The sequence below is a fragment of the Eleutherodactylus coqui genome, chromosome 3, assembly GCF_035609145.1.
Source record: "Eleutherodactylus coqui strain aEleCoq1 chromosome 3, aEleCoq1.hap1, whole genome shotgun sequence".
Taxonomy (NCBI): Eukaryota; Metazoa; Chordata; class Amphibia; order Anura; family Eleutherodactylidae; genus Eleutherodactylus; species Eleutherodactylus coqui.
In genome coordinates this window covers 106,373,516-106,399,532 of record NC_089839.1, presented here as the reverse complement: position 1 = coordinate 106,399,532, position 26,017 = coordinate 106,373,516, and the positions used below count along the sequence as shown (strand labels likewise).

Sequence of the window (26,017 nt, the reverse complement as noted above, 5' to 3'; positions counted from 1 at the left end):
ATCAGGCATTTAAATGATACTAGTTAGGATGGCACATAATTATAACATACAGATGCAGAGGGGAGGTGAACACATTCTTGTTGATCTAAATAATTGTTCACACACAGACATTTGAGACTGTTTAGCACTCAAAATTTAAAACAACAGACTAACAGAGTGGAGAGGTATATCGTAAATCAGTCCACTGAGCTCAGGACAGTTTTATGATGTGTCTTATCTTTCCTTCAACCTGCACATGGAAGGAGATGCAGCACCACCTAGTGGATGGCAACATTATTACAAGTCAAGTTCTGAATTTTGTGTATTTAGATCAACAGGAATGTGTTTCCCTCCCCTCTGCATCTGTATGTTATAATTATGTGCCATCCTAATAAGTTTCATTCATTAGCCTGACGAAGGGAGCGATATCCCCGACAGCTTGCTTGCTGTAACATCATGTATTTTTGTGAGCCATTAAGAGGTATCATATCTGCAAGATTACTTGGTTTTTTCTCACTGGGACAATCACACAATGGACTACCAATGTGTACTGTGCACAGTGTGCATCAAGTAGAAGAAGTAGTAGGAGACGCAGTTCAGCCATATTTATTTCTGTAGGCCGGGAAGGTCACTTTAAATCTAATGTTTTAATTAAAATGTACAAAATTTGGAATAATTTATTTTCTTTCCAAGTTTTGTTCCTGCAAGATACTTCTCAAACTTGGCATCCACCTCCTTGCTCTGTTCCTCAGTAAAGAGACTCTTCCAGTCTCCAATTTCCCCTTGAAATTAAAAAAAAATTGATTTTAATATACTATTACTACTAGTGATACAGACCTCAAACGTAAAATATCCTGTCAGAATTGACAGCAGCATTTAAAGGGTTAATAGCCACGAACGGCTGATCGCGGCTATTGCCCGCGGATGTCAGCTGTAATAAACAGCTGACACCCGCGCTGTATGTAGGGAGATAACGCTGCTATCTCCCCCCATACACGTCCTGCAACAGCAGGACGTAAAAACACTATAGGGCTGTCACTAAGGGGTTAATGGGAGCGACAACATCAGGCTACACTGCACTGACAGCAGGCAAAAGGATCAGACAATTGATGGAGATCCCAAGCAGTGGACTCCCGCCGATCAACAACTGAGTAGTTGTCCTGACGGTAGGTCATCAATAGTAAAAGCCTGGAATATCCCTTTAATGAGACTAATTTCAGATTATGAAATATTCCAAATTGTTGGACAGTCACAAAAGTATATAAAAGTTTACAAGTTAGTAAAGAGAACCTGGAGAATGATAATACTAAATGATAAAATAAAAACTATATCATTTTGATTTGAAGCAAACAAGTCTTCTGCTTGCTCAGTCTCCTAGTTCTGGTCTTGTTTTTGTGGGAAGAGTGTTTTTTACATTTATATCACTTAATGTACGGTATAATGCATTGAAAAATGTAAAAGAAATTCCCAAATGGGGAGAAATGGACAAAAAGAATTAAATTGTGACTTTTTTTTAGGGGAAAACAACTGGTATGTTTTTAGCCCAAAAAGCAAATCTAACTACTTACCTTTTCGGAAAAACATATCAGCAAGTTTTCCGTGTGTATCGGCAGATTTTTCTTTCATGGACTTAAAAGTAGTTTTGCCTTCAATTTGCAGGATTTGCTCATCAGTCAGATTTAACCCATAGAAGTCATTAATTTTTTTCAGTTCTGCAGGGAGATCCTTTAAGAGAAAATAAATAGCAAAAGTTTATAAAAAAGGATTGAATAAAAACTTCATAAAAATAGTTATAAAAAGCACAATCAGCGCCTACTTGTCATGACAATTTCAGAAAAAAATGTGAATACTTGTTGTACTCACCTGGTGCACGGTGGAGCTCCCTGCCCAGAGAGTCCACCGGCACCTTCTATCCTTGTTCGCTTATCACAAATTCCTGGAACTCGAATCCGGATCACCGGAGAGCAGCCAGAGGGGTAACAGCCTTGATGAGCCGTTGCATAAAGCACCGCAATAGAAATTAAAAAAGCCCCCGTGCTCGTGGACTCCAAGGATGCAGGACAGGACACAATGGTCCGTATAATACAATAATGTTTTTTTATTATTATTATCTCAACGCGTTTCGGCGATCGGAATTGCCCTTCTCAAGCATAACATTTACAATACATAAGCATACATTTATACAAAAATCTATTACTCGCACTATCTCGTGGACACCGCTGGTTGGGGCCATCTTGGAATCACGTGTGCAGCTACGTCATCGCCGTATCACGTGTTACCAGCCCTAAGCGTCATTCTTAAGGTCATGTGACCTGTCTTTTTACTACTACACCTTACTCATTCATAAAAAAGTGGTACTAGATGCCATCCACCTAGCACTGTTCTATTTCATTTAATATTTCACATTGCGCTGAATACCAGCGCTATTATCCTTAGTTATTCAGTTTTTTATTTATTTTATTCCAGTTCTACGTTCAAAACCGATCGTTTTAAACACTGAATAACTAAGGATAATAGCGCTAGGGCCGGTAACAAGTGATGCGGCGATGACGTAGCTGCACATGTGATTCCAAGATGGCCCCAACCAGCGGCGTCCACGAGATAGTGTGAGTAATAGATTTTTGTATAAATATATGCTTATGTTTAGTAAATGTTATGCTTGAGAAGGGCGATTCCGATTGCCAAAACGCGTTGCAGCTAATAATAATAAAAAAACATTATTGTATTATACGGACCATTGTGTCCTGTCAATATGAAACCTTTTACACAGGACGGAATTAGTCCGTGCGGAAATTTCTGCATCATACTATTGTCTCTTAAAATCTGTGCACCTTTACTTGAAAACCGCAAGATGAAATTCTGCAACGTAAAAGCTTTCTGCTGTGGAATTAGCCCCTTAGTGATTGCCTCATTGCCTTTTTATGTCCTGGCTGGGCTTTAATCCTTAGGGCCCTAAAAACACATTGGCCTGAGGATTAAAGCCATGGGGCCCGTGGACGTGACAGCGCCAAGCTGTTGGCAGTAGCTGACAACCTGAAGGTGTCAGGGGGAGCTGCAGGGAGCGACCCTCAGTCACACGATCGCCGTTATCCCACGGATAACTGCGATTGCATAAAAGTGTAAAAAAAAGTTAAACAAAGGTAAAAATTCAGCCCTCCTTGTGGATCCATGAGGGCAGCTGAAAGTACTCATCTCCATCGTCTACGATGTCCCGTGATGTTCTGTCCCTTCCAGGACCTGACATAGTCTTCTGGATATATGCGCCAGACGTAAATGTCGACCGCATGCACAGAAGGGCTCACTGCCTGGGAGATTTAAAATCTCTCTGCTCCCGACCAGCATAAGTAGCTGAGAGCAGAGAGATATCACCGGGGACCGCTGTTTGCGGTTCCTGGTTACATGATTGCCGTTATCCGCGGTACGCAGTCCCTGGTTACGTATCATCACTATCCAATGGATAACGGCAATCAATTAAAAGTAAAAAAAAGATAAAAATTTCACCTCCTGTCATTATATCTTTATTCACGGACCTTTTCCTAACTTCGGCGCATGTCCCCATCGGCAAAATGGCGGACGTAAGTGCAGAAGCTGGAGAGTGGACACCGGTCACTTGATCGCCATTATCCAACAGATAATAGCGATCACGTAAAAGTTAAAAAAATGTTGAAGTTTAATGTTACATTCGGTTTTGGCCCCGTTGTGCATACGGACTTAAGATTAGGACCACAATGGGCATGTTTCTGAACACAGGACAAACAGGGGGATTCATTTTGGGGTGAAAGTCTTCATTCATATGTGTGCTGTACAAAAAAAACTGTTGGCATAATTGCCGAAAAAATGAAAATCGTAATTTTTTTCCCTTCTGCTTTGCTTAGAATTATTCAAAAACTGTGTGGTCAAAATACACAGTACACCCCTAGATGAATGTGTTAAGAGGTCCAGTTTTCAAAAAGGGCTTCTTTGTGGGGGTTATCTGTCGTTTTGGCTGCTCAAGGGCTCTACAAGTCGGCAACGCTGCCTAAAATGTCTTTAAGCAAAACATCTGTTCTGAAAGCCACCGGCTGCTCTTTTCGGTTTCGGTCCCATTGTGTATACGGACATAATATTAGGGCCACAATGGGTATGTTTCTGAACACGGGACAAACAGGGTATCAATTTTGGGGTGCAAATCCTCATTTTCATGTGCACTATAGGAAAAAAAAACTGTCCTAAAATTACATATTTGCAAAAATATAAAATTTTATTTTTTTCTCCTCTAAATTGCATTAACTCCTGAAAAAAACTGTGGGGTCAAAATACTCATGACACCCCTCAGTGAATACACTAAGATGTGCATTTTTAAAATTGGGTCATTTGTGGGGGTATCTATCATTCTTAAACCTGTGAGCCTTCTCAATCTTTGCTTGGTGTATGAAAACAAAATGTTCCTCAAAATGTTGATAATTAATATTAAATTTGTACGTTTCCTAAATGGTTAAACAAAAAAAAAATTTTCAATGTGCTTCCAGAATAAAGTAAACAGATGGAAATATATATCTTATCAAAAATTTGTAAAGTCTGTTTGCAAATATTTGACATATTGCAGTTGAAAATGTTAAAAAAATGACAATTTTTTCAAAATGTTCCCAATTTTGGCGCTTTTAATAAATATACACAAATTCTATCAGTTTATTGTTACCATTTAAATGAAGTACAATATGTGGCGAAAAAAAGAATGTCAGAATCACTTGGATATGCAAAACCTTTACAGAGTTATTCTATGTTAAATTGACACATTAGATTTTCAAAATTTGGCTTGGTCACTAAGGTGCAAACAGGCTTGGTCACTAAGGGGTTAAGAACGTCTTACGGAAATGTTGTTGCAGATTTCTAACAAACAGGAGAAGTAATTCTGCGTTTGTGGAAAAGCAAGAAATACCACAGAATGCTCAGCAGAAAGCATTCCGCTGTTAAAAACGCGATGCAATCTGTGATAGTTGACAAAATCTGCATCTGTGCAGCATTGTGTGGACCAATTCCATTGCATTGGGGAGGCAGGATTTATGAATTGGCCAATCAATGCCGCGGCTCAGTCAATTCATAAAAATCAGTTGATAAATATGGCTGAGTAGCGTTTGAAAACCAATCACAGCTATCGCTTCCTGAAGGCGGGATTTATGAATCCTATAGCCAGGAAGTGATCTTCTGTGGATGTCTGAGGACTGCAATAAGCACATCGAAGCTCTAGAGAGCAGCGGGTGGGACCTGGACCGAGCCTGCAAGGTAAGTATAATAAAACCTCCCCAAAAGTAAGACCTAGTACCTCTTTTGGGGAAAAAGCTAATATAAGACAGGGCCTTATTTTCAAGGAAACACAGTATATGGGTGTTGTCTATTTGCATGCGCACATGCATGTGTTACTGTACTTTTTATGCGCAAATCGTGCATATTTGTGTGCTTCAAAAACACGCAATCATGTTCCCACTCATAGAAACAGCCAATTAGAGCAAGTCGTTCTATATGTGCTCTTTCCTTGCAAAGGAAAAAAAACAAAAAAACAAACATACAGCGTATTTTTATTGCGCAAACAAAATGCTCCAGTAAAATACACTTATCTGAATGAACCCTTTGAAATCAATGCGTTCTATTCACTGTATCAATGCAGCGCAAATATGTTTGTGTGAATACAACCTAAGGCCTTAGTCAGACGGGCGATTTTTCGCGCGATTTGCGCATGCGCATGCGTCCGGCGATTTTATAAAACCATTGCTTTGCAATGGTATCGGACACATGAGCGCTTTTTATGCGCTCGTCCGATAAATTATAGAACAAAAAATCGCAGATCGCACCTATCTGCGATCTGCGATTCCTGTTCTCTTCTCTATATGCGCTCAATGGGGCCGGCGGCAGCAGCGCCGACCCCATTGAGAACATATAGAAGACAAATCATTCTTCTCTGCCACAGCTGTAACAGCTGTGACAGAGAAGAACGATGTTTGCCCATTGAATTCAATGGAGCGGCAATACAGCCGCTCCATTGAAAGCATTGGGTTGCCGGCGTGCGCGGGGTGAATTCTCGGGAAGGGGTTAAATATATAAACCCTTCCCTGCAATTCATTCTAAAATGTGTTAAAATAAAAAAAAATTGTATACTCACCTTTCCGCTGCAGCCGGAGTCCAGCCGCAGCCGCTGTCAGTTCTCCTGAACTGCTTCTTGGCACTATTCAGCCGGCGGGGCTTTAAAATCCCCGCCTGCTGAATGATCTGCCTCTGATTGGTCACAGCCCTGACCAATCAGAGGCTGAAAACACTCACACATCCATTCATGAATTCATGAATGGGTGAGTGACTGCTGCCTCTCAGCGCTGAGCCAATCAGGGGCAGGTCTGACTCACATCCATTCATGAATTCATGAATGGGTGTGAGTGAGGCATGCCTCTGATTGGCTCAGTGCTGAGCCAATCAGGGGGCAGGTCTGACTCACACCCCCTTCACACCCACTGCAGGGCGGCCACGCGGAGCTCCGGCTGCCGGGAGAAGGTGAGTATACAATTTTTTTTTATTTTAACACATTTTAGGATGGATTGCAGGGAAGGGCTTATATATTTAAGCCCTTACCGACAATTCATCCCGGGCTCGCCCGCAGCGCATTGCTTTCAATGCAGACGGCTGTATTGCCGTCTCCATTGAATGCAATGCGCTGGACGGCTCCGGCCCATTTCTAATGAAACGCGGCTAGGAGCAGATTTTCGGGCGATTTGCGGGCGACTTGCGCGCACCGGTCACGCGATTTGTGGATGCGCATCCGTCATGCGATCCGCAAATCGCGCGAAAAATCGCCCGTCTGACTAAGGCCTAAGAGGAAATAGATGTGTAATGCCTTATTCTTCCATTTACACCTCATGCACACAGCAGAGCTCCCAGAATGGAGTCTTGTGTTCTCAGTGGAAGCTCCTTTGGATTACATGTAGAAGGCAGCACAGATCCGGCATCCGATAGATAACTCCAATTTTCTGTCAAATTCTGATGGACTCCAAGAGTAATGACGTCTGTAAGCCTTCATATGAGATCATGGACATATAATACTAAAGGCCATCTCCACAACAATGGGAGCCTTATTTCGACGCTGTACGGAGCGCAATGTGGCTGTCCACACGAGACATTATAATCCATTTTCTATACTAGAAAATAAAAACTTGTGTAATTTTTGTGTAAAATTCGTAATTTGACCCAAGTCTAAATGAGCGACCTTCAGCCACGACTGTGGAAATTAAAGCCCCAATTTTAGGCCTCCTGCACACGTGCTACATGGTATCCCTGCGAGAAAATCGCAGCGATACCGCATCGCTGGTCCGTGCGATATCGCTGCATCTTCTCGCGGCAATACCACAATTTTGTAGCGCGACTTTGTAGCATCACATGCGAGGATATTCAGGGGGGTGAAAGGTGGGGAGGGGGCTTGAAAAATAAGCCTTACCCAGAAAATAAGCTGTAGCTGAAGAAAAAAAAAGTATAGATCACCTCTCCCGCGCTGCCGCAGCTTCTCCCCAGATCCCGGCACTGTTTCTTTTTTTCATCTTCTGGCCGGGGATTGAAAAATCCCCATCTCCTGGAAGCGCTGGCTGTGATTGGCAGACGCTTAGCCAATCACAGCCAGTGCTTGATGAATGAGAGCTTGTAAGGTGATGTACGTCTTTTTTTTCTGCAGCCAAGTCTTAAATTTCGCTTTGACAGTAAGATTTCCTAAATCGGGAAAATCACGTTTTTGTGCGATGCAACAGAGAGGAAGGCTCCATAGAGAAACATGGGCTACAAAACCTCGCGAGTTGCAGGCGTGGTTTTAGTGTCCGGTTGTTGCATGCTACAAAACATCTCATGTGTGAAGGAACCCATAGGAAAGCATGGGCTTCACATACATGCGATTTGTAGCACTGCAGTAACGGCACAAAATCGCGCCACTTTGTCGCCCATGTGAACAAGGCTTTATCGTTTATCCTGGAGGAAAACTGAATGCAAAATGCATCTTTAAGTTAGTTCTGATGAACATAAGCCCTTCCTTCTACTACTGGCAGCGTAGAACACGCCATACTCACCGCTTTCATGTCCTCGAATGTCAGTACCAGGATATTCCCATCGTCTATGTGTCTGTCCCAGCCGAGGTGATAATCAAAGTATGATCCGAAGAGGACTGCAGCGGAGAACAGACACAATTAGTCAGGACCATGAGGCCGGCTTCATATGAGCATTCGCGGATTTACTATATTTTTTGTGTGGGCGTGCCCTTACTACTTGCGCACGCCAAAAAAAAAACAAGCACGCTCCCATTGATTTCAATGGACAATGAGTTTCATATGTGCTATTTTCGTGTGCAATATTATGCATTGGGGTGTGCAATACGCTGCGCAATTCCATGAGATTAACACATCCAGGACTCATTAGACTAAATAGCTATTTAAATCCCAACGTCTTTGTGTCCCATGCGCAAAAAAATATGCTCTGTGAGTGCAAAGAGTGGGTACAGTAAAATACACCCTGATACGTGCGCAAAAATACCTAACTCGTCCTGCAAAAACGCAGCACTAAGCGCGTACAAAAACTCATATGCCCGTGTTAAACCGACTATAGGTAATGGGAACAAATCTGTGGATTCTATGCCCTGCGTATTGCAAAACATTTTGCGAACGCACATTTGTGTGCAAATATGACCGTGTGAAGAAGCCCTTAAAAAGAGACTAAATCAGCCCAGCATGTAGGCCTAGAGCTACGAGTTTAACACGTGAAAAAAAGTAGGGCTGCACAAGGATCACACAATGATTTCAGCTGGATGAAATATCTGAAGCTTTGTGCTACGATGTACATTATAAAAGTTCACATATCAAAATCTCATTTAATAATATGTCTATTAGCATATATCATAAAGATTACTCTCAACAAGATTACTAGACGGCACCAATACCTAACTACGGAATGTGCTGACTAATAACTGGACTGACAAGCTCATGGGTGTGAGCAGTGTGTCGCGGTAGCCTGAGGACTTCTGAAAGTCCCTGGGGCTGCCATGATGGTTTGCCTATTAAACGTGTGTCTGTGGCAAGTCTTTACTAGGCAGCCTGTTAAAATACAGTAGAATGCAAAACAATAGTATATTAATTATATTATTATATATAATAATAAATTATTATTATATATAATAATAGTATTGCATTCCACTGGATAAGCGAACAAACAGTTAAAAGTTCGAATCCACTAAGGAAACTAATTTTTTTTTTAAGTTTTTAAAAATGTTTATTTTATCTTAATTACTATAAAAAAGTATTGCTAACGCTGTATCTGTAAAGGTCCATTTATTTATTTATTTTTAAATATCACATTACTAAGCCCACATGATTAGCTAACTCAAAAGCAATGGAAAAACTGTGCTTTTTGATCATGCGATTTCCAAGAGAAAAAAAATAATAAAAAGCTAGGAAAAGGTCCTATGTTCCCCCAAAATGGTACTAATACAAACTACAGGTTGCTCCCCAAAAAATTTGCTCTATCAATGGAGAAATAAAAAGTTGTGGAGGGGTCAAAAGTTGACAACAGAAAGCAATCTCTTTTTTTTTTTCTTAAACAGTATTCTATTTTTTTCTTTTAAGTATCACACTAAATATAATCCTCACTCCGTACCACCTTGAAAATGTTAAAAATCTCCAATACATTGTAATACATTAAATAGTACCATTGAAAAATACAATTAATCTCGCAAAACACAAATCCTCATATAGATGTGTCACTAGAAAAATCTAAGGGTTATATTTTCTTTTCTTAAGGGGAGGAGAACAGAACTGCAGAATGACCTGGACGCAGGCGTATCAGTGACCTTTTGCCATGAAAGGGTTAAGCAGGCATGGTACATTAGTGCTCAAGGACTATTTCAACATGAAGTCTTTTTACATAATAGACGTATTGGTAAATTACCATCTCCACTTATAAAGTCCTTGAAAAACAGGTCCCACGAGCTGTACGTGGGGAGCATTGGGTTGTTGTTCATGAAGTGGTAATAAGAGACAGCTGCATCTTTTGGGTTCCGCATAATAAGCAAGAGCTGTAATAAAATATGTTATTAGCGCTGCTTGCAGTAATGATTACAGATAATGTTCTAATAACGTATTATTGCATTATGAATGATATATTATTTTCCGTCACAGCGCATCACTGCTGCTCATCTGCTAATAAGGCCTCGTTAACACGGGCAACACGGCTTCGTTGCGATAAAAATCGCAGCAATATCGCTTTTTCTGATCTGTGCGACATCGCCGTGACTTATCGCGGTGATACCGTGACTTTGTAGCGCTACAAAGTCGCGCGACTTTGTAGCACTACATGCGAGGAGGGGAGGCTTGAAATATAATCCCTTCCCCGAAAATAAGCTGTAGCTGCAGAAGAAAAAAGAACAAAACACACATACATGACCTGTCCCGCGCTGTCAGCCCGGCTGCATCTTCTCCCCGGGTCCCCGGCAGTGATCTTCTCCTCTTCTGTCCGGGAATTCAAAAATCCCCGCCTCCTGGAGGCGCTGGCTGTGATTGGCTGATGCTTAGCCAATCATAGCCAGCACTCGATGAACCAATGGCTATGATTGAACCAATCATGGCCATTCATCGAGTGCTGGCTGTGATTGGCTAAGCGTTAGCCTGTCCCCCACCAATCACCTGCTATATTAGGCATCCTCCCCCCATGGAGGATGCCTAAGCAGGTGGTCTCATTAGTCATTGTGACCAAGCCCCAGTTTGTGTGTATTCCTGTTTCTGACCCTTGACCGTTTATTGATCATTATGACTTCTGTGCTCATTGATCTCGACTCTGTATTCTGGACTCTGCTATAATGCTTACTGCACGCCCCGCTCTTTTCCTCCCATTTTCGTTTTTTCCTCCCGCTTTTAAAAAATTGTAACTCCTTTATTCAGTCATGGACAGAGCTGTCTGAGGGTTGTTTTTTGCAGGACGAGTTGTATTTTTCATTGGTACTACTTAATGTACCATATAGTGTACTGAAAAACTTGTAGAAAATTCTTAGTGGGGTGAAATTGAATGAAACCTGAAATTCCGCTATCTTTGGGTGCTTCTTGTTTCTACGGCATACGCACTGCAACAAAAATGACCTGATAACTTTATTCTATGGGTCAGTACGAATACTACGATACCAAATTTATTTAGTTTTTTTTTTTGCTGTACTTTTATTTTTTTTCAAAGATATTGAATCTTTTTTTTTTTAAATCATTTTCTGCTGCCATCTTCTGACAACTATAACTTTATTTTTTCATCAAAGTTTTTGTGCGATATCTCATTTTGTGCGGGATTTTCTGTAGTTTCCATTGGTACCGTTCTGGAGTACATACGGCTTTTTGATCGTTTTTTATTTTATTTTTTCTTGGAGATGGAGTGACCAAAAAAGCGCAATTCTGGCGTTCTTTTTTTCTTTTTCTGACGACGTTCACCGTGTGGGGTAAATAATGCATTACCTTGATAGATCAGGCTTTTATGGATGCAGTGATACAAAATATGTATTTTTGTCTTAATATTTATATTCTTTTATTATAAATATGGTAAAAGGGAGGGGGGGATTAAACTTTTATTACTTTTTAAAAAAATAAATAGTGAAAATTTTTAAGACTTAATTTTAAGGTTTTTTTTTAGTCCCCATAGGGAACAAAACTGGCGATGCCTTGATTGCTCCTGCAGTATGATGTAATGCCATAGCATTACATCATATTAAGTTCTAACAGGCATTCTATCAAGCCATGCCTCGGGCACGGCATTATAGGAATTATGCTAAAACAGCCCTGGGGCCTTTCAGAAGGCCCCCAGCTGCCATGACACTTGCACAGCTCACAACAATCTCATCGCGTGGGGCTTTATGGGACCCTGGAACATCGGCCAGGGAATTTAAATATGATCTCCCTCCATACACACCCTGAACGTTAAGGGTTAAAGCAAAGCTGGTATCTTATTTGGAGGGATTAAGCATGAAACCTGGGGTTTCCCCATTGAGTTCTGCCACCACAGATAGTCCCGTTGCCATGGGAAGTGTTAGGTTGTCCTTCAATGGAAGCCTTCAAAACAGACACTGGACAGACATCTGTCCTGTGTGATTTAATGATCCTGCACTGAGCAGGGGGTTGGACCCGATAACCCTGGAGGTCCCTTCCAACTCTACCATTCTATGATAGTCTAAAGCCAAACTGCTGTGTGCAAGGCGGATCCACATCTGTTCGCTGACACATTTAAAAGCAATTTAAAAGGTATACTGTATATAATATTTCTTTATGGAGAATTCCAGCAAAGATAAAAAAAATTAATCCATACCTCTGAATATGTAAATCCATTAATCCCTTAATGCCAGAGGATGTAAGGTTATGTCATAGCAGCGTGGTACTTAATGCAACAGGACATAACCTTACATCATGTGAATAGCACAGGATCAGAAGCTGAGCCCGCAGCGGGAGTCGGCTGTTACTGATAGCCAGCCTCCTGCTGTAACAGTGCGGGTACATAAGGACAGCGACCCCCCCACTGTTAACACCCTACATGCTGCAATCTACATCTAAACGGTAGAGCGTTCCCTCTGTGACATTATCGGATCCTCGCAATGTAATTGCAGAGGGCCAACAAGTTGTGATGGTAACAGAACATCTTACCATAGTGATAATAGCTGCTATGGTTCAGGTACCCTTTCAGGGACATAAAGAGTGTACGGAAACATAAAAACAAAAAAAAGTGTAAAAACAAAAATAAAACACGTGCAAAACAACCCAAAAACAAAACCCTATTTTCTCATTTTCCCCAATTTGAATTAAAAAAATAAAAATGTAAGAAAAAAAACTCTTATGCTATCATTATATCTGTGATGACCTGTACTATAATTTGAGTATCCTATTTATCCTGCGCAGCAAAAACCATAAGAAAATGGGAGGCAAAAAGTTTATTTTGTTTGTTTTACCTCCCAAAAAGAGCAAAGTGATAAAAAAACATATGCACCCCCAAAATGTACAAAACTTTCCATCCATGGAAAAATAAAAAAGTTATGGGACTTTGAATGGAGCAATGTTAAAATAAAAATTGTGCAAAAGTGGAAAAACCTCAAAAAAATAATACTTTCGGTATCTGTGTAATCATTTGTGGAAAAACTGTATTGTGTTATTTATGCTGTATGATTGACACTGTTTAAAAAAAATGTAAAAATAAAAAAACAATGGCAGAATTAATCTCCCTGCTCTCAAAAGTTTTACAGAAAAATGTTTAAAAAGTTATGACTTTTGTGAGTGGAGATGTTAATCCCTCAAAAAACGTTGTGTCCTTATGGCTAAAATAGGCCATGTTCTTAACCCTTTCCAATCCAATTTTGGATTCAGGGTTTCCTAAAAGGCATTCTCTTTTTGCAGTTATACAATGGTGCCATCCGCTGGCTAAAGCCAGTGTGTGTGCGCCAGAGAGGCTCCGACAGCGGAGTGGCTGGCAATAGATGGTAAGAACACCCTGTCGGACATCTTCTGACATTGGAGCTGTACAAGCTTCAATCAGAATGTAGGAAGACGTCAGACAGTGGATTGGAAAGGGTTAAGTGGTTAAAACTGCCCAGAATAACTTTGCTTCATGACACTATACAAACTATGTAATGCTCCTGGTCTGCTTACCAAGATGTAAAACAGCCAATCACATAAAAGTAGATTTTACAATTTATGGAGAATGGCAACAAGTGCCGAATCAGCCCTGCTGAGAGGAGATTCAAGATAATGAAATAGAGACCTCTCATATTTATGGATTTATACAAATATATCCCCCTACTAGTAGACGCCTAAGCCTCAAGTCCATGCTGCATATTCTCTCTCATGCCTTATCCCAGACTAGGATACGTCCTATATAGAATATCTGATGGTTCTAGCTACTATATACATAACCAGATACTATACCTGTATATATAACCAGATACTATACCTGTATACATGTAGCTATAACCAGATACTATACCTTGGTCTTCTTTTCAAAGAAAGATTTTGGGACATTCTCATAGGTAAGATGTGAAGCTAGCACTCTTGGTGAAGGTTGCTGCTTAAAGTTCTTAAGAGAAAAAGAAAATCAGAAAAACTATTAGTGGATATCTGCGCAGCTTTGTTTAAATAGTAATGAAATGGAAACAAGAGTGTTACATTGTTAATCAACTAAAAGTATCAGCATATAGAAATTAGGCTGCTTTTGTAATGTACAGAAGTTCATGTATGGAAGTTTCTGATTGATCTACCGTGTCTCCCCACGGGTTTTCGGGGGAGGCTTGAAATATAAGCCCTCCCCCGAAAATAGGACCTATCTTGGGTGCCCCACTTAAAAAAAAAACTCACATGGTCGGCGGTGACAGCAGTGTCCTGACGGTGGCGTCGGCGGTGTTGGCATCGGTGGTGACCCGATGGTGTCGGCTTCGGCGGCGGCCCGGCGGTGTCGGCAGCGGCATCCCGGCAGTGTCCTCCGTCTTACAGCTGCCTTCTGCTGGCGACGGGGCATTGAAGACCCCGCCTCCAGCAAAGCAAGTGCTGTGATTGGCAAATCGAGCAACGGCAGCCAATCACAGCCGGCGCCCGATGAGCCAATCACAGCCATTCAGTGAATGACTTAACTGAAGGGCTGTGATTGGCAGTAGAAGGCATCTGTAAGACCAGGAGGACACCGCGCCACCGCCGGACACCATCGGGAGGAATCGGGACGCTACGGACCAGGTAAGTAAAAGGCCTCTCCCAAAAATAAGACACTGTGCCCTTTTTGGGGCAAAAAAAAAATATAAGACAGTGTCTTATTTTCGGGGAAACACGGTATGTAGTCTCGTCCTTATGTGTGTTGTCAGTACGTTTTATGTTGCATGAATATGAAGTGTATTGCCTAGCTGCAGCACTGAATGGGCTACTGTCTGGGTCATGTCTGGAAATGTATCTTTTGTAAGACATGTGACATGTTTCATATATGTATTTGCAAGGTGGATGATTGGGTCTTTTCAGTGAGTCGGAGTCTGGTGTAGAGCTTGGAAAAATGAATTCCGTTGTGTTGGAGTGCTGCCCACATGTAGATACCTTCAACTGGTATGTGGTGAAGATGGAGGAGAAGAGGTGGCCTAGAAATCTTCTCTAGGAACACTTCCTACAAGAGTTATGCCGTATGACTAAAGTATTGTAGTCTGCCGTGCAGAGTTAGAGTCGTCAAGAGTGAGTGACCGGTAGAGAGTTTGTGCCTTTCCAAAGCGTATTTTCCTGGTGCTGCACAGATAACTTGGACTGTGGGCCCGGTGTCATCCTGTGTCTGCCTCCCTATCCTCACCGCTAATTTTGGCTGCATCGGTGTGTTTTGCTGAGCCTTCTTCAATCTACTGTGACCTGTATTTATTCAAGTAAAGTTACAGCTGTCGACCGTTCCTGGCGACTGTTTGTTTAACTACTCTTCATGTCCGTGAACTTTATTCCATCTTCATCTTTACCGCAGAGGAAGGAATGGTGGTGTCCCCATGACAAAACAAATAAGCTGGATTCCCCCATTTAATTGCCTGACCTCAGTCCATGGGATGTGTACTCCGGTTAACCTCCGGGTGGGAGACAGTAGTGCCACCACGACAAGGCCCTATTCTAATTCCGCTGTCTCCTAAGCCAAGACCCGCTTCTAGGACGCTGCACTTTCACATTTGCGTTTGGAAGTTAAGGTTTCCTGATCTGTTAATTGAGCAGGAAATGGGAATCCCCTGACTGAAAGGATCAAACTTATGACAATGGTGCCAAATGAACCCCACTGATTTTAATGGTGTCCATTTGGTCTCCGTTCATCTGTTAGGCATTTAACCAGATGAAAAAGTCCTTGAGGCAGGACTTTTTCTTCCGGCATTTTGTGCCGGATCTGCAACAGAAGCTCTGAATGGAGGTTCCCAATGCAGATGTGTAAGCAAGCACCCTAAGTGGGCAGATGAAGTGGAATTGGGTGAGCATTGTATGATGATGCCACATATACCTGGGAGAAGGTATTGCATTCTGAACCAACAATGAAAAAAGGCAGAATAATTAACAAATGTTACCACAATCACGCTATTCGATATACCGTGGGTGCCATGTTAGATGTGGTTGGTATGAGCTCTGACAGAACAACAAAGGCTATACATCGTGACAATGGTCACTTTAGCTTTATTATTCATTCAACAGTTTAAATATTTTGAGGGGGAACAACCCCCTACAACCGGCCAAACATGTGAAATAGCAAGTGCTATAGCACATATAACCAGTTATCACTTGTACTCATGTCAGTCTATGTAGTGTTTAATCTATACACATTCTTCTTGGTTGTTCTCAGCTAATATTTGAACTTAGAGCCCTCTTGCTTTTGAGTCATTCGGTTGTAATTACACACCTTATATGCAGCATCTAATAATCTTGTAGTTGTGTAAAGTAACAAACCTCATATTTGTCCGGTTTTCCAAACTCAAACACGGTTGTGTCCAGTGTCGGATCCTTCCCGTGAAGCTCAAGCAGCATTTCGTGAAGTATATTTTTCGACCAGTTTGTTCCTGGAACATCATGAAATTCTGTACGTTTTTATTAGCTCAATGTACTGTACAGGAGGAATGAACTCTATAAAACACAATATACAACATATAAGAATGCTTTCACATCTTCGTTGGGGATTCCTGTTCAGGAAGTAGGAAAGGGGAATCCCCGTGACCAAACGGTTTCGTTCAGAGACTGAACAGTGTCGGGCAGACTCCATTGACTATAATGTCAACCGTCCACTTTCCACCCAGCTGCCCAGCTTTTGGAAGGAAGAAAAACTGTTGCATGCGTCACTTTTTCGTTCAGTATTTTCAGCCATATCGGTGATGAAAACTCTGACCGGAGGTTCCTACGTAGATGTGAAACCGACTTTAAGCATTTTCTTTAATTGTGATGTTTTTATTACAGCAAAATAGAACATGCAGAAATATTTCTGAAAAAACAACAAAAAAACTTTTTGGAATTGGAAATTGTCTAGACTCTAGAGAACACAGACCACTATAATTTAAAGCCTTAGTGGTTGTTGCTGGACTTTGAGCTAATCTATGGCCCCCTAGAGACTATAGTCTTTAGTTATTTTCAGGGCAGCATCAGTTCAAAAAAACAAAACCTCTGACAATCATTTAACAGTGCCCCCAAATATGGTCTTTTACCCTAATATAGCCTTTGGCCAACGATGGTTCTGTCAGCTGAAACTTTCTGTTACATGACCCAACAGCATGAGACTTCTCCCAGTGTCTCCAGCGCTCAGACAATGCAGTAAGGAGCACTCGCTGTGGCCGGCAGCTGAGTGATCAGTATAGGGCAGAAGGCAGAAAATGCCTCACATCCCTTCTGTGAAATTCCAATAGGGTTTTCCATTAATTTCAATGGGAAACCTCGCATCTCACTCACATACAGATCGCACATGTGAGAGTCATGCAATGTACTTAAGGCCCCATTGAAATTCTGTGCCACTCTGTCTCATTACGTTTGTGTTCATACCCTCTGGAACCGAACCTTCAATTCAATTCCGCAGCAGAAAAGTCTTGCGAATTGTCACTGTGGATTACTAACATACAGGAGATGTAATTCCGCAATTAAAGTCTGCAGAAAATAAATGCAAGAAATTCTGCAAGATGTTCTGCAGAACGCATTCAATTGACCTATTCTGAGTATTGGTCATCGATATTTTAATGGTACGCTTGCACGTAGAGTGTTTTGATGCAGATCCACACCAAAATCCGCAGCATAATTTGAGCTTGAAGTCTGCTGCAAAATCTGTACCTGTCGTACAGATTTTGACACGATCTTTGCTGCAAAATATGTTGTGGATTTTCTGCTGCGGAAATCTCGCTATGTGTGCTTGTACCCTAAAGTTGGAAAACCCCTTTAATCTTTCTTACACTAATGGTATAGACTGTATATGTGATGCCAACAAATTCTTTGGAGCTTGCCAGTAAAGAAGTACCATGTAAGACCTTATAGAGATCTACTGAACAGTACTGATGTGAGTAAAACACTTGGGGAGAGTTAGAACATTCACTATTAGCTGCAACAGCCTTTTTGCTTTTCTCTCACTCATCTAGTCTTCCCCTTCCCCTCCTCCTCTCTCTATAGACTTTTATGCACAGCATGTAATCTGATCCTTCAGTGAGCTGACTGCCCATCTTGGGAGACATAGATAGATTTTAGCAGGCTTTCAGTGAGTCAGCAGTTGAAGAGGCAGGGGAAGGAGGGGAGGAGCTTGATACATTGAGAAAAATGCTTTTTTCTTTAAAGGGGTTGTACGGCGCTCAAACTGAATTTTTTTTCCCCATTAATACCCTGTAGAGTAAAAGCATCATACACTACAGCATTACAGATAAAAATCAATATTCTGCTAACCTTTTTATTCTTTTTCTTCTCCTCATAAAGCTGGCTTGAAGAATATTTCAAAGATGGCGCCGCTGGGTAGTCCCCATGATGCACTGCTGTCTCTCTCACCTCAGCATGCGCTCTCCAGATGACGCCGGTCACATGACTGGAAGACCGGCATCAATATAGAGACTCACGCTGTCATGGGGAGAGCGATATTGGGCCTGTGAGTGACAGCCCGATATAGCTCTCCCCCTCCGGGAGTTCCTTCACTGCTTTGAATGGAGCCGACAGCCACCCAGCCCCATTTAAAGCAATGGAAGAGCAGGGAGAGTAGAACGATCTCCTGCTACTGCTGTGACAGTTGTAGCAGGAGATTCCTTCATTTCCCCGGCATGTCCCCTCATCACTGGACACTGTAACATCATTGTCACATTACTGTCACAGTGTCCAGTGATGAGGGGACATTCTGGGGAGATGAAGTAATCTCCTGCTACAGCTGTCAAAGCAGTAGCAGGAGATCGTGATCTCTATCATTGAAAGTGGAAGTAACACAAAACATGCCCTCACACACATGCCCCCACACACATGACCCTCCACAGTGCCCCCCTCCCACAGTGCCGTCCCGAGTACCCCCCACAGTGCCCTTTCCCCAGTGCCCCCCTACACATGCCCCACCACAGTCCCCCCCTCTACAGTGCCCCCACCACAGTGCCCACACACAGTGCACCTCCCCACAGTGCCAACACACAGTGCACCCCCTACAATGACCCCCCCACAGTGCCCTCCACAGTACCCCCCCTCAGTGCCCCCCCACAGTCCCCCACCACAGTGTCCCCCATAGTGCCCCTCCACAGTGTTGCCCTCCACGGTGCTCACACACAGTGCCCCCCCACAGGTCTGCCCTCCACAGTGCCCCCCTCCACAGTGTCCTTCTCCACAGTGCCCCCACCACAGTGCCCTCCGCCACAGTGCCCCCCCCAGTGCACATGCACTGTGCACCCCTCACAGTTCCCCCCTCTACAGTACCCACCCACAGTGCCCCAGTGTCCCCCCCACAGTGCCGCCCCACAATGACCCCCCTACAGTACCCTCCACAGTACCCCCCTCAGTGCCCCCCCACGGACCCCACCTCCACAGTGCCCCCACAAGTGTCCCCCAACTTGCCCCCTCTAGTGTCCCCCCAACAGTGCCCACCCACAGTCCCCCCCCCCCACAGTGCCCACACACACAGTACCCACCCTAGTGTCCCCCCCACAGTGTGCACACAGTGCCCCCCCACATTGCCCTCCACAGTGCCCTCGCACAGTGCCCTCCACAATGCCCCCCTCACAGTGCCTGTCCCCACAGTTCCCCCCTTCACAGTGCCCCCACACACATGCCCCCACCACAGTGCCCCCTCCACAGTGCCCACACACAAGTACATCGACAGAACCCCCCACCCCTCCTCCCCACAAGTACAGCGACACCTATAAATAGATAACACAGAACTAACCATTCACAATAGACACAGCTCCCCTCCCTGCATAGGCAGGATTACACAATGTGTGATAAATTACTGTCACAGCCCCCCGCCCACCCCATGCAACAAATTACTGTGACAACCCCCCCCCCCCCTCCTCTTTCCCCGGCGACAAGTCTATGTGACAGCACCCCCACTCCCGACAAGAAGTCTATGTGACAGCACACGACGGTGACAAGTCTATCTGATAGCACTCTACGGTGACAAGTCTATGTGACAGCACGCGACGGTGACAAGTCTATGTGACAACACCCTACGGTGACAAGTCTATGTGACAAACCCAACAGTGACAAGTCTATGTGACAGCACCCTACGGCGACAAGTCTATGTGACAGAACACTCCACAGCAACAAGTCTATGTGACAGCACATCCCACAGCGACAAGTCTATGTGACAGCACACCCCACAGCAACAAGTCTATGTGACAGCACCCCCACCCCGACAAGAAGTCTATGTGATAGCACTTAACAGTGACAAGTTTACATGACAGCACCCTACAACGACAAGTCTATGTGACAGCACCCCACGGTGACAAGTCTATGTGACAGCACACCCCACAGCGACAAGTCTGTGTCACAGCACTCAACAGTGACAAGTCTATGTGACAGCACCCAACAGTGACAAGTCTATGTGACAGCAACCCTACCCCCGGCAACAAGTCTATGTGACAGCATTCAACAGTGACAAGTCTATGTGACAACACCCTACGGCGACAAGTCTATGTGACAGCATTCAACAGTGACAAGTCTATGTGACAGCACCCTACGGCGACAAGTCTATGTGACCCCCCTCCTGGCCAATACATTGACATCAACACCCCCCCTGCCGCCATCAACCTGTCCTACACTTTGACAGCCTGCCCGCAGGCACCCCGAGACCACCATTCTGTCAGCCCCCCCCCCAGGCAACTCGACCACCACTCTGACAGCCCCCCCACAGGGAACCTGACCACCACTCTGACAGCCTCCACCAAGCAACCCGACCACCACTCTGACAGCCCCCACACAGGGAACCTGACCACCACTCTGACAGCCCCCCCGCAGGCAACCCGACCACCACTCTGACAGCCCCCCCCCCCCCGCAGGCACCCCAACCACCACTCTGACAGCCCCCTCGCAGACACCCCAACTACCACACGGACAGACCCCTCCCACAGGCGACCCAACCACCACTCTAACAGCCCCCCTCCCGCCCCCTGCAGGTAACCCGACCACCAGTCTGACAGCCCCCTCCCTGCAGGCAGCCCGACCTCCACACTGACAGCCCCCCGGCAGGCACCCCGACACCCACTCGGACAGCCCCACCCCCCGCAGGCAACCCGACCACCACTCTGACAGCCCCCCCAGCCCCACCCCACAAGCAGCCTGACCACCACACTGACAGCCCCCCCAGACACCCCGACCACCACACTGACAGTCCCCCCCCCGCAGGCACCCCGACCACCACTCTGACAGCCCACCCCTTCCGCCACAGGCAACCCGAGCAACACTCTGACAGCTCCCCCACAGACAACCCGACCTCCACACTGACAGTCCCCCCTCTTCCCCCACAGGCACCCCGACCACCACTCTGACTATTCCCCACCACGCAGGCCCCCCTACCACCCCACTGAAAGCCCCCCCTAGTTACACTCACCCTCCACCTCTTGACAGCTGGACACTTGTAACCCTCACTGCAGCAGACCTGGAATGAAGAGAACTACTGCCCATGTGCGAAGAATTCCAGGCTCATCCACGGAAGGAGAATCTCTACTGCACATGTATGTCTCCTGAAGAAGCCGGCTGGAAGAAATAGTCGTATCCAGGGACGACGGGATCGTCAACACAGAGGGGGGGCCCCTGTAGGTAAGTATATAACTTCTGTATGGCCAATTTACAATGCACAATGTATATTGCAAAGTGCATTGTAATGGCCATACAGATGTGCACACATACAATTCACACAATTCAGGGATCTGTAATAAGGCACCCATGTCACTTTATGGGCCCATACTCTACTTTTATATCGAAGCCTCATGAGCACTTCACTAATTGTTTTAATGAGGTAATACAGTGCAATAACTCAACCCCAACAAAGGAAGTACAAAAAGTTGTGGCATGCCCTGTCATATGCCGCGCTCCTGAGGGCTTATTTAGACGACCGTATATCGGCTTGGTATTCACGCCCGGCCAATATACGGCGTCCCTCTCTGCAGGGGGAGGAGGCTGGATGAGTCAGGAGCAGTGCACTGAGCTCCTACCCCCTCTTCGCCCCTCTGCACTATTTGCAATGAGAGGGGTGGGGGTGGAGCAAAGTTCTGGACTTAGCCCCGCCCCCACTCCTCCTATTGCAAATAGTGCCGAGGGGCGGAGAGGGGGCAGGAGCTCAGTGCACTGCTTCTGGCTCTTCCAGCCTTCTGCCCTGCAGAGAGGGATGCTGTATATCGGCCGGGCGTGAATACCCGGCCAATATACGGTTATCTGAATAAGCTCTAAGGCTGCCTTCACGCGGTCGGGAAAAAAAAATTACACGAGACTTGTGCGTTGCGAGGTGCACGAATATGAACCCAACCTATCGCCCATTGTTTTCAATGGGGCCAGCGGCAGCATTGTGCCGCGTGCTAGGTGCACATGAGTGCGATGCGTGGTTTCCCATTGGAAACACCCGTAACTTCCTAAAAAAGTGAGGCGAAATCGAATGTTGACGAGTTTGACATTGGGTCGTGATTCACAGCCCTATATCTCACTCGCCGTGTGAAGTTAGCCTAAGGTAGAATATGGAATCTCACACTAGAAGGGTGCTTTCACACACAGCAGACTATTCCACAACACTCTATCATGCAGATTTTGAGTCGGATGTGAAAATCGATTAAGATCTGCTGGTTATTCAGCATCAAAACACCTATACTTAGAGATGTGGACTTCGGTCCGGATTTTCACAGCAAAATATTCTGCTGAGTATTGCAGAATATTCCAGTGTGTGAAAGTGCCCCCAGGCAGCACAGAGTGTGAGTATTGAGGCTGGATTCACACATAGGGTTTTGTAGGGTTTTTCTTTAGCGGGTTTAACAGGTTTTTTCTTTTCTCTTTTGCAGCCAGAGTTTGCCTTAAAGTCTAACATAAAATATAAAAATACACCAAATACAATGGGGTATGGTTTGTGGAGCATTTGCTATGTCTTTGAAAAGCAGCATGCTGCAGGTGCGGCATTTTTCTGCTGTGTTTCCTATATACTTCTATAAGGCCTCATGCCCACGGCCTGCTTGGATTTTGACTGTGAAATATCACAATGAAATCAGACCCGATGCCCCCATAGACTCTTTACTCACCTGTCCCTATCTGCCACGAGTGACTCGCCCGGCGAGCCGACACACTTGCGCAGTGCAGGGCATGATGCGCTGGCGATGACCTATGACACAGATTTCCGCAATACTTCAACAGTGCCCACTGCGCGGAATATTATTGGACGGGTGGCTTCCATTGACTGCTATGGAAGCCATCCATGCGATTTTCCACACAAGATATAACATGCTGCGATTCTTCCCCGCGAGCGGAAAATCGCAGTTGATTTCCACTTGTGGGCAGGGGAGAATCTTTTAACACAGCATTTATTAGACTGGGTGTCCTTTCTGCTTACTCTGAACTACTTAAAGGGGTTGTCCCGCGCCGAAACGGTTTTTTTTTTTTATTCAATAGGCCCCCCGTTCGGCGCGAGACAAATCCAATGCATGTGTTAAAAAAAAAACAAACGTTTAGTACTTACCCGAATCCCCGCGCTCGCGGCGACTTCTTCCTTACCTTAGCAAGATGGCCGCCTGGATCTTCACCCACGATGCACCGCGGGTCTTCTCCCATGGTGCACCGTGGGCTCTGTGCGGTCCATTGCTGATTCCAGCCTCCTGATTGGCTGGAATCGGCACACGTGATGGGGCGGAGCTACGAGGACTAGCTCTCCGGCACGAGCGGCCCCATACACCAGGGAGAAGACCGGACTGCGCAAGCGCGTCTAATCAGGCGATTAGACGCTGAAATTCGACGGCACCATGGAGACAAGGACGCTAGCAACGGAACAGGTAAGTGAATAACTTCTGTATGGCTCATAATTAATGCACGATGTACATTACAAAGTGCATTAATATGGCCATACAGAAGTGTATAGACCCACTTGCTTTCGCGGGACAACCCCTTTAAGTCAAGGGTTCTCAATTTTTTTTTGAACTGCCTCAATTTATCCTGCTGAAACACAGCTTGTCTATGGACGGACTTTTCTACGGAATTCACAGCAGGCATCTGGCTGTGAATTCCGCAGCAATAATCCGTCCGTGGGCATTAGCACTAAAGAACTTGGAAGGCTACCTGCAGTTTGGATATGGATTTAAAAGTGGCTTAAAACCTGCCTGCTATTCTGCATCAAAATCAGCAGTTAGGCCTGTAGATTTTACCTGGAGTTCAGCTGCTGTGGATGTGGCTGCATCCTACAGTGTAATTGCATCCTCTGTGAATGGTTCCTTAGGCATGTTTCACACAGGCGATCGCAACTTTACCGAAAAAAAATTTGCAACAAAATTGTGTCTTTGTTCCCGCAATTTTTGTGCATCAGCGATGCTTTTTATTTTTATTATAATCTTGCAATGCTGCCGCCCGCTATAAAATCGTGCATTTTTTTATTGCAACAGTCAATGGGACTTTCTAATGTTAAAATCGTATTGCAACGAATGTTTATTGCGTTACGATAAAAAGCAGGCTCCATAGGGAAACATGGGAGATTAAAAAAAAAAAATCGCTGAAAGATAGAGCATGCTGTGATTTTTTGTTCTCTCAACATCACAGCTGTGAAAACATCGCTAATGGGAAGGAAACCATTGAAAATCATAGGTTTCATAATCTACTTATTTCCTGAGTATCGCATCAGGCAAAAATCACACGATTTTCTTGCTCATGTGAAACCACCCCTAGGGTGTTTTTACATTTGGTAATATGCTGCAGAATTTCTGCAATGGATTTTTCTCCGGATATTCCGCAGCATTTACAGTACAAGCGTCTCCACACGGAGCACAGAATCCGCAGCACGTCTATTTATTTATGCTGACAATTTTAACCCTTGACATACAAGGATTAAAAGCTGATGCAAATTCATGGCAAAATCTGTGGATTTGGCCAATGCACATTTGTGGTTCGGGTTTTTCATTGCGGAACACCTGCAGCACGTACACCATGTGCAACGCACCCAGGGGCCCTTATACCGATGAGGGACAGGTAGTGCATATCCGATGCTACTTACCACACTTGGGATAAGTTATAATCAATACATCGTCTTCTCTTGCTTCAAAGCGCTCCATAGCCTCAAAAGTGGGCACACTGCATAGGGGGCTAGGATAGCGGATCCCTTTATAAGTCATTTTCAGCTCCTCAGGTGTCTTGCCCTTGGCCTCCTCCTCCATCCTCTTCATTTCTGCCTGGAATTTCTCCCAGTTTGAATTGTTTTGCTCTGTGGAGTCCGACATCTTTCTGCTGTGGAAGAAGGAATGTGCAGTAACTGTTTGCAGAGACTTCTTCTTTATGTGAGGAATGGCAGGAAGTGTTCACACAGACCGCCTCTGTATCCACCCACCCAGCTCCTGATTGTACAAAAGGCCAAGAATAGTATCACCTGTTGCCAAAACAATAAATCTGATAAAGTTCATGTCCTCAAAATCCCTTTGCTTCATATATAATACTTACTAGAATGCTGTTGTGTGAATGGGCATAAGGGTGGCTTCACTCCAGCGTGTTTTTGTGCATTCCCTATGGTGTGTGCATATGTCCGTGCTTTACAGGCGTGTGTCTGCAAGGATAGGACATGCATGCACCATAGGGAATGCACGCATTGATTTCAATGTCATTCATTCAGGGAGAACTGCCTGTGATTGGCTGAGCACCTTAGCCAATCACATTCAGCTCTTTCAGCAGGCGGGGATTTTAAATTCCCGCCTGCTGATAGATCAGCACCACAGAGCAGGGGACAGCAGGAGAATACGCTGCTGTGCCCCGACAGCTGAGGGGAGCTAAGTATGTATTTTTTTTGTTTTGTAAACCACATTTACTGGATTTTCAGGGAAGGGCTTATATTTAAAGCCCTTCCCTGAAATCAATTGACTGGTGCCAGCAGAATCCTCTACCGCAGCTGTCAT

The 26,017-nt window shown here is 44.5% G+C and overlaps 1 protein-coding gene across 1 annotated transcript; it reads right to left on the bottom strand.

The window, feature by feature from the left end:
* Positions 1-569: 569 nt before the first annotated feature.
* On the bottom strand, positions 570-25,419 carry LOC136620884 (sulfotransferase 6B1-like). The gene is made up of 7 exons (XM_066595936.1): positions 25,129-25,419; positions 16,419-16,528; positions 13,969-14,058; positions 9,919-10,045; positions 8,052-8,146; positions 1,548-1,704; positions 570-761 (listed from the first exon to the last, which is right to left on the bottom strand). The coding sequence occupies exons 1-7, from the start codon at positions 25,349-25,351 to the stop codon at positions 631-633; spliced, it is 933 nt and encodes a 310-aa protein (XP_066452033.1). The 5' UTR covers positions 25,352-25,419; the 3' UTR covers positions 570-630.
* Positions 25,420-26,017: the final 598 nt, after the last annotated feature.

Coding starts and splice junctions, on each gene's coding strand:
- LOC136620884 (XM_066595936.1), bottom strand. CDS start 25,351: ATGTCGGACTCCACAGAGCAAAACAATTCAAACTGGGAGAAATTCCAG. Junction 14,059..16,418: donor GAAAACCGGACAAATATGAG/GTTTGTTACTTT, acceptor TTTTCTCTTAAG/AACTTTAAGCAGCAACCTTC. Junction 10,046..13,968: donor TCTTTGAAAAGAAGACCAAG/GTATAGTATCTG, acceptor ATTTTATTACAG/CTCTTGCTTATTATGCGGAA.